The 14326-nt window shown below is 33.1% G+C and overlaps 1 protein-coding gene across 1 annotated transcript; it reads left to right on the top strand.

Annotated features, from left to right (window-relative positions):
- Positions 1-1601: 1601 nt before the first annotated feature.
- LOC128184872 (WW domain-containing oxidoreductase-like) lies at positions 1602-11048 on the top strand. Its single transcript, XM_052854506.1, has 8 exons — positions 1602-1959; positions 5384-5469; positions 7136-7343; positions 8458-8492; positions 8910-9104; positions 9465-9615; positions 9776-9908; positions 10179-11048. Exons 1-8 carry the CDS (start codon positions 1884-1886, stop codon positions 10294-10296), a joined length of 1002 nt encoding a protein of 333 aa, XP_052710466.1. The 5' UTR covers positions 1602-1883; the 3' UTR covers positions 10297-11048.
- The last annotated feature ends 3278 nt before the right edge of the window (positions 11049-14326 follow it).

The raw sequence follows: 14326 nt of genomic DNA, 5'->3' as shown, positions 1-14326 counted from the left end.
TTGAGTTCATGTTGATATAGTGCTATATTTATGTCAATATCGTAGTTATTATTATTTACAACAAACCAAAAATCAAATTAATGTATGTAAATAGTATTCATCCATTAAATTTGTATATAGATTTAGAATCCTGTTGTGTGTTGAACTCATACGTTTTACTTGCTACCATGTGAAGTGCAAAAAAAACCCCTCGGCGTTAATTATTTTTATTCAAATATTTTCATTACATGCCCATAAGTTGACATAACACAAGTTTTGTATCTAGAAATTTCAATAGAACAGAACTATATGTTAAGAGGACCGCAGGGGTCATTACCTGACCCCATCCTGTTTTATATCTATATCTTCTTTTTCTTTACAGATAAATGTTAATTAACTTTAGTAGTGGCACATTGTAAATTCCCAAACTTCTGCTCATTCTCGTTAGAGCAAAGTGCTCAGGTGAGCAATGTGGCTCATGCGCTTCTAGGGTTTAATCAGAAATCGTTCATATACTGAGACACTTACAGTTTATTTTAAATAATTGAATTGAGTAAATTTAAAGATATTGTGTATACAGTTCAAATAGAATACAAAGTGGTGCATGACACCGTTCGCGGCGAGGTTAGAATAGCATTAGCTAATAGATAAATGTCTTGCCACTCCTTTTACATAACTTGATCAAGTAACCTAAACAATCGCAACCTCTGCAGGCGCCATTATAATACAGTAGTATATAGTAGATGAATGAACTCTTATAATATACTCGCATGCAGGTGGGGATTATATGCGCCAGATCCAGAAAATTTTTCAAGGGGGGGGGGGGTCCGAGAGATAATTTTGTTTTTCGGGGGTGGGGGGTTCTGAGACCCATTTCTTGTATTTTACTACATTAATAAATAATATTAAATTTGAATTTTCCAGGGGGGGGGGGGGGGGGGCTTGACACCAAACCTCTTCTGGATCCGCGCATGGATTATACCGTCAGGACTATGGCAACTGAACTACTATACAAATAAGCATAAAACCGATTTCACCAAGATGTGGATAAAAGTCGCAGTCTGCCTTAATAATTTCTATTTCCTTCAGACTTTGGTTTGTTTAATTGGGTGTATACTGGTTAGAGAGGCACCGTTCACAACCTGTAAACCAACACAATCTGTTCAGAAAGTTTAAAATACTTATTAAAACGAACAAAGAATGGATCAAAATGTCAATGACATTTAATATTAACCATAACCTCACCATAGAAAAATTTCTACAAAAGGGCCATATACATATTTACATGCGAAACGTGACAAAATGTTTGCATAGCTCATGTACATAGAAAAATATTATTTTGGGAGGAAGTGGCTAAACATTACATTTGAACTTGAGTTCTTTGTAGAACCAGTGCAAAAAAACGAGACCATTCACCTAAAAAAAATAATCCCTTCAAATCTCACGCGATCGCTAAATGAATTAAAACCTTAATGTACATTTTGGTCTTTGGTCTTGAGCTGGCGTTACAATTACGTTTATATTAAAATACCCGACTTTAAAACTGGCATGTTTAAACAGTAAGCTTGCTCAGACATATTACTGAAGAATAAAAATCAGTGATCCAGTTCTGAGGAGCTTTCAGCTATTTATACCCAGGGTATTTACAAATGACAGGCGATCAATCGGCGCTCATTTGCTAGCTATAACTTGTGCTGGAACTCGATAGAAACAAGCAAGAAACCAATATGAAAGGTTCCTAGTCTTGCGTTACCCGGGATATCCTGTACACTGGTTTCTAATACTGGACGTGTTTTTGGAATTATCTTTTGTGTGTGTTTTCTGCGGATTACAGGTGTTTCTGTTCTGTGAATATTGCAACACGTTCTGTTGAATGACGTGACAACCTTACTGGAAAGAGAGATATGGGATCCAAACCCAGTATCCCCGTGGTAAAACTACCCCGGGATACGGTAGTCATAGTTACTGGAGCAAGCTCAGGTGAGGGGGTTTCACCCTTTTTTTTAACCCTCATTTTCATCCTCCTTTCACCTGTTTCGAAAAAACCTTCTAGTCACTTCATTCAAACAAATTCAAACTATTTTGTAGGCATTGAAGACATCATTATGAAAACATGTATTTATAACACTTGTAATATGTATACTTTTATTGAATAGGGAATTCTAAATTGTTTATTCAAATTGCAGTGCCAATAAAATACATTTGAAATGCCATTAAAATTGAAGCTTCTGAATTAAAAAAAGGGACATTTAATGTCTCTGTCATGACTTGAATTTTTTTTTTGTTTTTTAAATATCTAAAATTACTTTATCAAATTACTTATATATTCAAGCCAAACGTGAAAATCGTTTTTAAATTGAATAGATGAAATATATACACAATCGAAAATTACCATGCCTTAGAGCCTTTCTGAGTATGAGGCTCTGATAAAAAATGCATGAAAGATTGATCGTTGACAAACAATAAATGAATTCTTAAATTTCAAAAAAAAAAAAATCCCTGATCATATTCTTACAAATTACTGCAGTTCTGAGTAAAAAAAAAATATTGATTTTATCGATATACCGTGCAACAACGGCTCAGAAACCCTGGATCTATCATTTTGTCATTGTGTTGCTCTAAGGCTATGGCCAGAACAATGAACACTTGAAGACTGAAGAAACTAAACTCAATTGATTTCATCAAGACTTAGTCAGGAAAATTGCGTATTATTGGGAAAACATTGATTTGAAGAGAGAGAGAGAGAGAGAGAGAGAGAGAGAGAGAGAGAGAGAGAGAGAGAGAGAGAGAGAGAGAGAGAGAGAGAGAGCGAGAGAGAGAGAGAGAGAGAGCGCTACATTTTTGTGTAAGTAGTATGCACTTTAATGGAGACATGTGTGTTTCCTTAATTCTTTTGTCAAGTTCATGACAAATTAACGAATTATACTAATGCTAACGGAGAAACGCTATTGTGCAAAGTCCTTAAAGGTTTCTGATCTCTAAAATAAAATACGGATTAAACGATTTAAACTGTGGTTTATATCGTATCATGAAGGTTAAAAAGTTTCTAAGCAAGAAGATGCATATTTATTTCATCATGAAATACAACATTGTGCAATTTTTTTAAACTATGCTATGTGTTAAACCCTATATTTGAATTAAAACTTAACGAATTATTTTGACATCCCAATTAGCATAGGGAAGAAAATCGTTTTTGCCGGGGTTATGATATTACCTACATATGTACAATGAAAAACACAAATACCAGCACAATACCAATTGTTCCCAAGTTTTTACAAAATAAAGGTTTAAATCCCACCTATGTAACAGACAACGCGCATTCAATACCGGAGCTCCCGTCGTAATGTCGATATATACAGAGGCTGTCCGAGTAACGACCGAGTTAAATGTATCTATCTATCCATATACTAATTGATATGTCTGCGTGATAGCATGGGACAGGGAGAACTACATTGACATCTATTTCAATGAAAGGTCAAGGACGATTTCAATACGTCTGACTTAGTATGAATAGACGACAAAATAAGAATTTCCTGTATTCATAACTAAGCAATATCTATAATCATTGATAACTAAAGTGGAATAACACACCTGGAAAAAGTATCTCAAATTGACAGTAAATTATTTGATTATGAAAGATATAATGATTATTAAACTGTACGTATGTCAAATAAGCAAAAAAAAAAAAAAAACAAAAAAAAAAAAAAACAACCAAAACATATGCAGCTTGGAGATAAAAAATTAATATCTCCAGAAATTAATTCAGTAAGTAACAGAAAAAGCCCATGCGGGATTCGAACTTGGGATGTACGGATTACATGCGGCAATCGGAAGGCAGTTTGCATTGCTATCACAAGCCCGAATCGGATACCTTTTTTTTAAAACAAGCCCGATACTTTACCCAATCGGCTATGGAGTAAGTTGCAATTTGCTGTCGATAAAATCATTTTTAAAATACATGTAAAACGAAACGTCGTTTAGATCAGAGGTCAGCCATTTTGCGACGATGTGTTATTCCACCTTAAGGAAACCTGGCCAGAGATTTTTTGTCTCTAAAACAAAAATCGAATCTGCATATCAAGAACGTGGGTTAACTGTATACGTTTGATTAATCAATATTTTTTGTCAACAAAGACATAAGATTATTTACATGTACCTGCAGAACCCACTCTATGTTACGGTAAATTTTAATAACAGCTTTTTAAAAACGTGAGGTTAAACTAATTTTCGGTAATATGTTATTACCAATAAAAATACTTATTTGTTCAAGAAAATCAATTGCCTCTAGCTCCTATATTGTCGATATCAATTGTTCTGTCAAATCGTCTGTTTTATAAATTTCTTGGAAGACAGGGGATGAACCCGTTAAATTTACCTTAATATTTTAATCAGCATATTTTTTAGCCACAGACAATATTTTTAACCCATATTTATAATCAGTGTATGTTTTCCCTAATGCTTGCATAGGATATCTGTGACGTTTAACACATGTGAAACCTGATCACGGCGTATGAGCACAAGTAAACGTCATCACGCGTTTTGAATAGGTATGTTATTGTCAGATTTAATAAAACGTGCAAACTTCCTTAACTAATTTAATGTATAAATTAAAAAAAGTGTTCATTAAATTATTCTAACTTTTCTCAGAAAAGGAGTTTTCACCGCAAAGTTTTGAACACTATATTTTTATTCGCAAAGGCACACTAAATGGTATTTTTAGGCCTGTTCCATCACGGGCAAGAGCGGATAAAGTAGCGTTTTAATGGCTTTAAAACAATGATACATACGATATATCGAATAAAGTTAAAATTAAAGTAAATATAAATATGAGCTAATGCGCGGTTCAATTTGTCTGCACAGCCTGGTATGTTACAGGATCGACTTTGTCAAAATATAGGCATTCAATTTATTCTGAATAGAATTCTTCATTTCCTGGAGGTTATAATAGTTTTGTCTTCCGCTCTTTTTTAAACCGAGAAATTCAATACATTAGCTTTATGGATATACTTTAAACAATATCTCGCTCTGCATCTTTAGAACCATTTTAACAAGAGCTTGGACTTTGGGTAGTTGGTGTCAAACAGCATTGTGACGTAAGCCTATCTATTTCATTACTGGCCACTCAGCTATGGCTCTTTGACATCAACAAGATCTGTCTGGCTTTTGATCTTTGGCTACGCAATTGGTGTATATTTCGCTTGAATCTAGTGTCATTTTTAACTTTTTTTGACGCAAGAAATAGATTGTTACGTCCTAATGAAATTCCAAGGCCTTATTAAAATGGTTCTATATAACAGTGAATGGAAAATGTAAAACTTCCTTCAATAAATCTCATTTTACGACACGTGTTCTTTATTAATAAGTTCTATAGTAATCAATTAAAATTCGGTGGTTGTATTTGCAGGAATTGGTTATGAGACGGCGAAGTATATAGCGATGATGGGAGCCAAGGTTATCCTAGCCTGTAGAGACCAACAGAAAGCGAACGAGGTATGAGATTTTTGACTCAAAAATTATTTAATTGATTAATGATTGACAAATTAAATATTTTTTGTGACGTCTTTTTCGAAAAAAAAAATTGTTAAAAAAAGTAAAATCAGACAGTTTTAAACACACGAATCTTTGGTTAACTTTTTTGTATTAAACTTTATATCTTGCATTTAAATGTAAAATCCCAACAAGTTCTGAAAAGAAAAGTAGTCTCAAAATCAGTATAATCATCAACATTTGAACGGAATAATACTGTAACACTGAGCTATAATCATTCCAAACCTAGACAATTTTTTCGCATCCCGCTTTGATGAATCAATATATCAATAAGATATAGGGTAGATAGAATAAGAAAGAGATCGAACTTCAGTCAATTCAAGCATATCGATATCTCTGTAAACACTGCGCACACTTTGCATGTTCGTCAGAACTAACCGTTATTTTCTTTCAATTAGTTAGTCTATTGTTTGCAAGTAATCATATTTACCACCAAGTGGTTCATTAGCACAACAATACAACGACCTTTATGAATTAAATCCACTGCATTTATGCATTTATTTATTCGAGTATTTGATCTGAGTCGTGTCATTTGCTTCTTTTTAAAATATTTGAGGCGACTTCACGTGCATGTTTGTTTTTAAAAAACGGACCCGAAAAAGATAGTTTTCAGCAATGAAATTTGATGTTGTAAATTCATTCAAAAACCCTTACAAAACATACGTTTTGCATATAATACATTAATGACGGTATTTAAGGCGTTGAATCCAATTTAGCTAATTTGTGGCATAAATGGTGGTTGTTTCTTCTATAGATGTACGAGGGTTGCATACAGATTAGTTAGCTTTACTCAAAACTCAAACAAACATAATCTTTATCTTTTATTTTATTCAACCTTGAAAAAAAGTACAAAAGTATTAATGTCTATAGCATTGCTAACTTCTAAACCACAAAAAGCCCGTAACATGAACATTAAACCTGGACGTCCACCATTCTTAAACATCTTTTTAGTTCAAACAAAGACGTCACAGTTTAGACATTTATCCAAGGACGTTTTAAACTCTGTCAAAATACAAAAATACAATGTACAAACCATATGTCTATGTCTTTTGTAAACACCTGCACCCCTTTTCAGTTCCTTAAAAAAGGTTTAGACTTGTCACTCATAATATCAAACCTACAGAAATCTATTCAGTTGTCAGTAATATTTATCTACATTTCCCGAGTCTTCCCGTAGTATATTATTAACTAGGACGGGCTGTGGTCATTTACTTACGTCACTGAACCGACCTCAAAATGATGTCACGTGACTTGATCTTGCGCACTTTATATTTTTAGTGAATTTCGTTAATTAGAGTATGAGAATGTTTGTGGAATCCCAACTTATGACAACAAATCGTAAATTAATTACTTGAAACACGAATATGGTTGGGACATGGAACTTTTTTTAAAAGGATAATACATCTCGTATATACATGTATGTGCAATGTATGAACAATACGTGTACATCCTCAATCGTAATAATCGTAGATCATAGTAAAAATTACTTTAGCTATATCCATATATTTTTTTCGATTGCATCCGCTAAAGAAGCAACTGAAATATACTCTTACCGACATGACAACAGACAAACAAAATAAAACAAGATCATATTATTTTTATTATTAAGGCAATGAGGCGGATGGATGCAGAATTCCAAGAGGAGAAGAGACAGAATTCAACGAACATCATCAGAGACGATCACCTGACGGTGGAATTCATGCAGTTAGACTTGGCATCGCTGGACTCCACCATGAAGTTCATAGAGACCTTTAAGGCGAAATACGACAGGCTAAACCTGCTGATATGTAACGCTGGTACATACTCTAAGAATAAAGGTGGGTAGAGGAGAGAGAGAGAGAGAGAGAGAGAGAGAGAGAGAGAGAGAGAGAGAGAGAGAGAGAGAGAGAGAGAGAGAGATTGTTCAGATCTAAAATCAATCTAGCTACATAGCAAATAAGCATCTAGTCTTCACCTTGAGATAAAACGTAATAGAGACAAGATAATGAGAATTTCGTCTTTCTACAACTATTTTTTCTGAGCTGTAGCAAAGTACCAAGGAGCAAATTAATGAAATGATTGATGCCAATGTATGACCCCGCACACATTATTCACAATGCAAAGAAGGGGGAAATAGAAAATTACATGCATTTTATTTGTTAACCTAACCAAGCTAGCGTAATCTCATTCAAAACATTTATGGTGAGTATGATAAATATATAACGCATGTACTGTTGTATAAATTAGATGCTCTCTTTTTGCGTTTTTGGTAAACAAAATTAAAAAAACACTCTGAAAAGAAGTAGTTAGTCTCCTTTGTGGTACAATTTGTAAAGAAATTATTTTCTAACTGGTGAACAAATGAAGACATCGATTGCAAATCATTTATCATTTCGTACAAACAATACTGGACAGAGAAACAAAAAACACACTCAGGTTCATGTAATTTAAAAAGTACATAAAAAAGAAACAGGTTGTATGTGTATATAAATATATATATCCATATATGCCACTGATCTCATTGAATTATCGGCTGCTCAACTAGGACAAATTTTCAGTTTGACCCCAGCCAAACTTTCCTGTAATATTTTTGATGTCATATCTATTTTTAGTAAAAATAAAATTAAATCATGCAGTGTTGTATTTTACTAGTATTGCGTGGTAAAACCGAACGCGTATCTTTATACATGTATGTACTTGGCAATTTAAAAAAAAGTTTCAGTTTGACCCCCGCCAAACTTTCCTATGATAGGTTTGATGTCATATCTATTTTTAGTAAAAATTAAATTAAATCATGCAGTGTTGTATTTTACTAGCATTGCGTGGTAAAATCCAACGTTTCTTTATGTGTACTTCGCAATTAAAAAAATAAAGTTGTAGTGCTCTTACTACATAAAACAGACACACTTAAGAGTTGCATATATATACAACTTGAATATTGTTGTTTTTCAGTAATGACAGAGGATAACTTTGAGCTGACATATCAGGTACAGATTTACTTTCAAAGTTTACCTTTATCAAATAGCCATCACCCTAAACGGGTGAACCACTAATTCTTTGTTTTTGGATACTCGATCCCACAACAGTTGATTGCAGTGACTTGCTTAAGACTTTTAAAAAATGACGACATATTCCATATCTTTCTACAGTGCAATGTTTTTAACAAAACTTCAACATTAACTTTCACATGTGAATTCAACTTATTTTTTGAATGTAACTTATCCAATTTTAATGATGACGCAGTCAGTTTTTGAGTACATACATCTTGATTACCTTTAGACTTCGTTTGCATTGCCTTTCAATACGTCATCGCACCTTTAATCTTTGTTTGTAATTTCTTTCCATACATCGTACCTAAATACAAACTGTTATAATATCTATGATTCACTATTTCTGGTATACAGGTGAACTACCTGAGCCATTTCCTGATTGTTGCTCACTTGATCCCGATCTTGATGAAGTCCGGCAAAGACTGTCGCATCGTGTTCGTCTGTAGTGAGGCCCACCAGAAGGCCAAGTTTGACGTGGTGCTGGCAGAGCAAGGCAAATCCACGCCATACGACGCCACGTCCATCTACAACAACACAAAGCTATTCCAGGTGGGAACCGTAGCAATTTATGGCAGGCTTCGTATAGTTGCATACAATACTACTTATTAGGGTTTGCTACTAGCTGTCTACGGAAAGACAAACTGGATATAGAAATGTAGAAGGCAATCAAGTGACTCGTTTTATCCAATAACTTTTGGTCAATTTTATATGATTTATGCGTGAAAATCGGATCGCACATTTACAAAAACTATTGCTCATTCGCATTACTTTAAAAATTTGCTGTTAATTCATAAATTAAATTCAGTAAGTACACATGTATATATGGGTATATTTGGGTTGGGGCTTAACTATTTTACTTCAGAGTGTGAAAACATGACGGAATTTACATAATGACAATTGCTGTTGTAGATTATGCAGATGTACTGCGTCGATAAGATTCTGCTTCACTCGGATGTGGAAGTGTGTTGTGTTAACCCCGGAGTTGTAGATACAGATTTGTACCGGAATCATTTACCGGAAGGAGAGCCCGGAGTTCGTCAATTTTGCATGAACTGTTGCGGTATGAAAATATACAGTATTTCTTTAAAAGTAATTTTCAAACAATACATTTTGAATTTACTGAGAACTTCATGTTAGTTTAAATTTAAGAAAAAATACATGTATACTAGTATTCTAAATGATAGAAAGGTGTGAACAGACTATAATTATACGAATTTCAGGACTTATAAAGACCCCGCACACGGGATGTGCGACCACGGTGTACGCGGCTGTAAACCCGGAACTTATAGGAATTAGTCGTGGATATTACAAACATTCACGAGCAGCTCCGAGCTGGCCAAGTAAAGCCGGCAGGTGAGACATCATCCTTCCAGTCTCCAGAATAAGCAAACTACAGCTGCATGATATTTTTTTTTTTGGGGGGGGGGGGGGATTATGTATCCGTAAGACAATGCAAGATTGCAACTGAGTATTTTACTGAGTTTTTTTGGTCATTAAAAATATCCCATAATCTTTTTTATCTGATGATCTATTTTCATTGGACAAAAGATTTAAAAATACATATACATTTGTTTACATTAACGTACATACATTATACTTAATATATCTATTTAATTTTTTCAGGGACCCCGAATACCAAAACTTTCTCTGGAACTGTACACGAGAACTTTTAAAGAAGTATATACCATCAGACATAGACAAACTACTGGATGTTAAAGTGGAAACGAACAATAAGCACTAGACATGACGGAAGTACAGTGTTCATAGTGACGTCATACCGTTCGGTGAAACAACGCGCTGCTGGCCAAAACCAAAACCAATTTCATTTAACAACACGACTGTTTTTGTTTTAAATGGGAAATTCTATTTATTCATTAAGCTTCCTTTGGATATACATGTACAGGTTTAAAATAATGAACTATAATTCCCCAACTTTTAAGTTTGGATGTGTATAACGATATATTATCATTTTAATTCAATTAATACTAATTAAATATTTCAAAACAAACATATTCATTTATTTATGACATATTTGATTCTTATTTTTTTTAAAAACCTGATGCATAGATTATCCTATTAAACTTCAGTATATTAATAAAATAATTAAGAGGCTTTAATGTGTTTTTTTTACCTCGTACTGTATTTCATGTACAATATCATTTTGTAAAAGCCTCAAGTGTAGTATTACGTTATGTGGTGTTTGTGTGCGTAAAGAGAGAGAGAGAGAGAGAGAGAGAGAGAGAGAGAGAGAGACAGAGAGAGAGAGAGAGAGAGAGAGAGAGAATTAATTATTTTATTATAATTATGATACTTACTGGAATTTTGCACAATATCTTCAAGCACGATACTTAGTTTTAATAACTCTTAATCCGTCCTCCTTTGGAAATTATAAGTCATGTCTAAATCTAGCTCAGTAATGATATTTATTTGTAAATGATGGTGTGCGATCGGACTGTGATCATTTTTTGTTGTCATTTATTATTAAATTTTATCGTCATAACCTTGGATTTTAGAATTGTTTATTTACATTTAAGGGTTTTGACTTTCAGTTATTCATTGTTGAAGACTTCGCTGCCCATTTATGCATTCAATTAATTTAATCAGGAATGCACATGTGAATAGGGCTTGGTACCTAGAAAATTCTACTTAAAATTTAGTAATTTTTATTAAGTATATAAATGATTATTTTAAAAAAAATGTAATATTGATATCAAATAATTAAAACAGCAATGAAAATCAAGCAAATTCAAAATTATAATGCAAATATAAATTTATAAAATTTGTTGGTATTAATTAGAATATCCAAACATCAATCGTCCCCTTTTAATTACAATTTTCTTAAGCTTCTTTGATCTGTAGAAAGCGTTAACCAAGATGAAGTAAGTTTTATTATTTTGTCTGAGAGAATGAAAATAGAACACTCAGAAATTTGTTGGTAATAGATAAATAGTCAATTCTTTGATGCATTTTTAAATACGTATATTGCTACAAACTATGCCTTACATTGTATATATATTATGATTGTATTCTTTGTATCTGATGAGCCATTTGGCTTAAGGTTGAATAACACATCGTCACAAAATGGCTGACCTCTAATCGAAACGACATTTCATTTTTTATTAAAAAGATTTTATCGAAAGCAATATATAACTTACTGCATAGCCGAGTGGATAACGTGTCGGGCTTGCGATCCGTACATCCCTATTTCGAATTCCGCAGAGGCTTTTGCTATTACTTATTGTATTGAATTTTTTAGATATTAATTTTTTATTCCAAAACTGCAAATTTTTCGCTTATTTTACATTTGTACAGTTTGTTTATTATCATATCTTTCATGATAAAATAATTTACTGTTAATTTGAGTGATTTTTCCAGGTGTGTTATTCCACCTTAAAGGGACTTGGACACGATTTGACTTAAAATTTTCAAATTTGCTTTTTCCTCTTTCAATGTTTATACTGATAAATATAGAAGTTTTTAATACTATGTCAAAATTTGAAACTCAAATATTAAGTTATAAGCAAGATACAGAGTTCATAATTCTTTATTTTGTAAACAAAGCTCGAATATAGTCATTTTTACATATGTGTTGTATTGGTGTAAGTTTCAATCAAATGTATCTTTCTTTTGTTGATAATAGTATTTATGAAGATATTGAATTATTTAAATTGTTTTTACATGTCATTTTGTCTAAGAAATGGTAAAATTTTACATTACATTTTTTGTAAACAACTATAAGACTCGAGCTTTGTTTACATAACTATCAATTCTTACCTCTGTATCTCGCTTGTAACTTGACTTTAACATTTAATATTTTGGTCAATCATTTAAAATGCTCCAGTAAACCATTTTATATATAAAAAATAAAAATAAAATTTTTGATCTCAAATCGTGTCCAAGTCCCTTTAAGAACTAAGAATAAGATAAGAGAGATAACTCCAATTTCCTTGTTTACTCCGTTCCGTTTAATCGCAATGATAGTGTGTTTGAAATTGTCTTGTGTAATATAGTTCAGGATACTTTAAAAAATTTACAAATATTATAACACTGTTCTGTATGAACATTTCTTCAACTAAATCTCTTTTGGAAAATTTTCACTGTCACGTGCAACTATCTTTATATAAATTCAAGTCGGCTATAACAATTGCCTCGTATTTTTAGCGAAAGGCAGCCATATGATAAACTTCTTACCCATTTTCTTAACTCCTAATTGACATTTTTCATGCACAGTCATTTTTTTTATTCTTTAGCTGATCAGTAGCATATATCATATTTTTTATAGGAGAGAATAAACGAGAAAAGGCCGGATTGAGCAATTCAAACCTCTTAGGGCACGACGCGATTCCGATTAGTTATAGATTTACATAATGAGCTACCGAATTCTTGAAAATCACGATGACATAAATTACACAGCAATAAGAAACATACACAACTTCAGGATATTGATTACAAGAGTCAGCCAGCTGCTAGTTTTTGCAACTTACGCGAAAATCTACATATGGTTCCTGCAGGGTGTCGTCTGGAGCCTGCTTGTTGGTTGCTCTTGTCTATTCTCCGTCATAAGTTTGACATCCCATTAATTGTTTGAAATAAACATTCGAAGAGCTAGTTACATTGGGTGGAAATGAATGGTATTCGATATGGCACGCGGCGCTACCCAATTATTATTTTCATTTATTTTAGGTAATTGTAAATTTCCGAAAGTCATTTGCAGTTAAAAATGTGTTTATGATTGAAAGCAAGCATCTGCTTAACATTCTCTCATGACTTCTATTATGTAAAAATACTAGTATTATCACAAATTACATCCTACAGCTAAAACGTCGAAGATCTTGTTATATCATCGTTATCAAAAATCTGGAATTGAGAGAATGACCAACTGAGGCGTTCGTCAAGAGTGCAAGCCTTTTGTAAAGAGTGCATGGCTGTTAGTGAACTAACTGAATGTTCATGAGCCAATATATTAGAGGGTTTATTAACATTTACTCGTTCTGTAAAAAAACCAAACATGACCTACAACTCATCTGGAAAGATTTGATTTGATATCATAGATGTAGAACTATTAACGCCAGCTGATGAAACTTCATGTAATACGTGTCTGACACTATATTACTAATTTTTCTTTCTCATTTATTAGAATTTCTTTTCTCTTCAGATAACACAACGATTTCACTGTTAACAGTGATCAATTGCTATTATACTTTTTTTAACTACTTTTTGGGAAAGAGCCCCTCCCCTTTCGCTTATTCTAACCCTGCATTCAGTTAGTAGAAAAAAAAATTTGGGAAAATTTTGCAATAATTGACCATTGTCCAATTAAGCCGCCAACCCCACCCACGCATGGTCATATTTTCATAATTTGGGGCAAAGTCATCTTATCAACGTTAGCTCATTTTAATAATCTAAATCAGTCTACTGCTACTTGCATAATGCCCCTGTAATATAAAAGGAAACTTTTAAAGGACTAATAAATGCATATTCACTTTTTGCATATGACCAATTGAGCCATACCTCCTTATAGAAAAATGTAATTACCCAAAACCAGAATCTCGATTCAGAGGTCCTGAGCTTAACGATTTTAGTAGAGACATCCTTGTTTCTTCTTAACTATTCCCTTAGTTTATCTGCTACATGTTCATAAGTAGAGGAAACGGTTTTGAAATAGCTATAAGATACTAGAGCCCAAACCATTTGTTTCCATTCCCGCTGTGTCGACCATGCCCACTAGTTTGGTACTAATGATATTGCAGTTCCAAAAAAGTAGTTGGAAT

Source organism: Crassostrea angulata, chromosome 5 (assembly GCF_025612915.1).
Source record: "Crassostrea angulata isolate pt1a10 chromosome 5, ASM2561291v2, whole genome shotgun sequence".
Classification (NCBI taxonomy): domain Eukaryota; kingdom Metazoa; phylum Mollusca; class Bivalvia; order Ostreida; family Ostreidae; genus Magallana; species Magallana angulata.
This window is presented reverse-complemented; position numbering and strand designations above follow the sequence as displayed.

Excerpts from the sequence above, each read along its gene's own strand:
- LOC128184872 (XM_052854506.1), top strand. The coding sequence starts at position 1,884 with ATGGGATCCAAACCCAGTATCCCCGTGGTAAAACTACCCCGGGATACG. Across the intron at positions 8,493-8,909 it reads ACTTTGAGCTGACATATCAG|GTGAACTACCTGAGCCATTT; the intron begins GTACAGATTTAC and ends TCTGGTATACAG. Across the intron at positions 9,105-9,464 it reads ACAACACAAAGCTATTCCAG|ATTATGCAGATGTACTGCGT; the intron begins GTGGGAACCGTA and ends TTGCTGTTGTAG.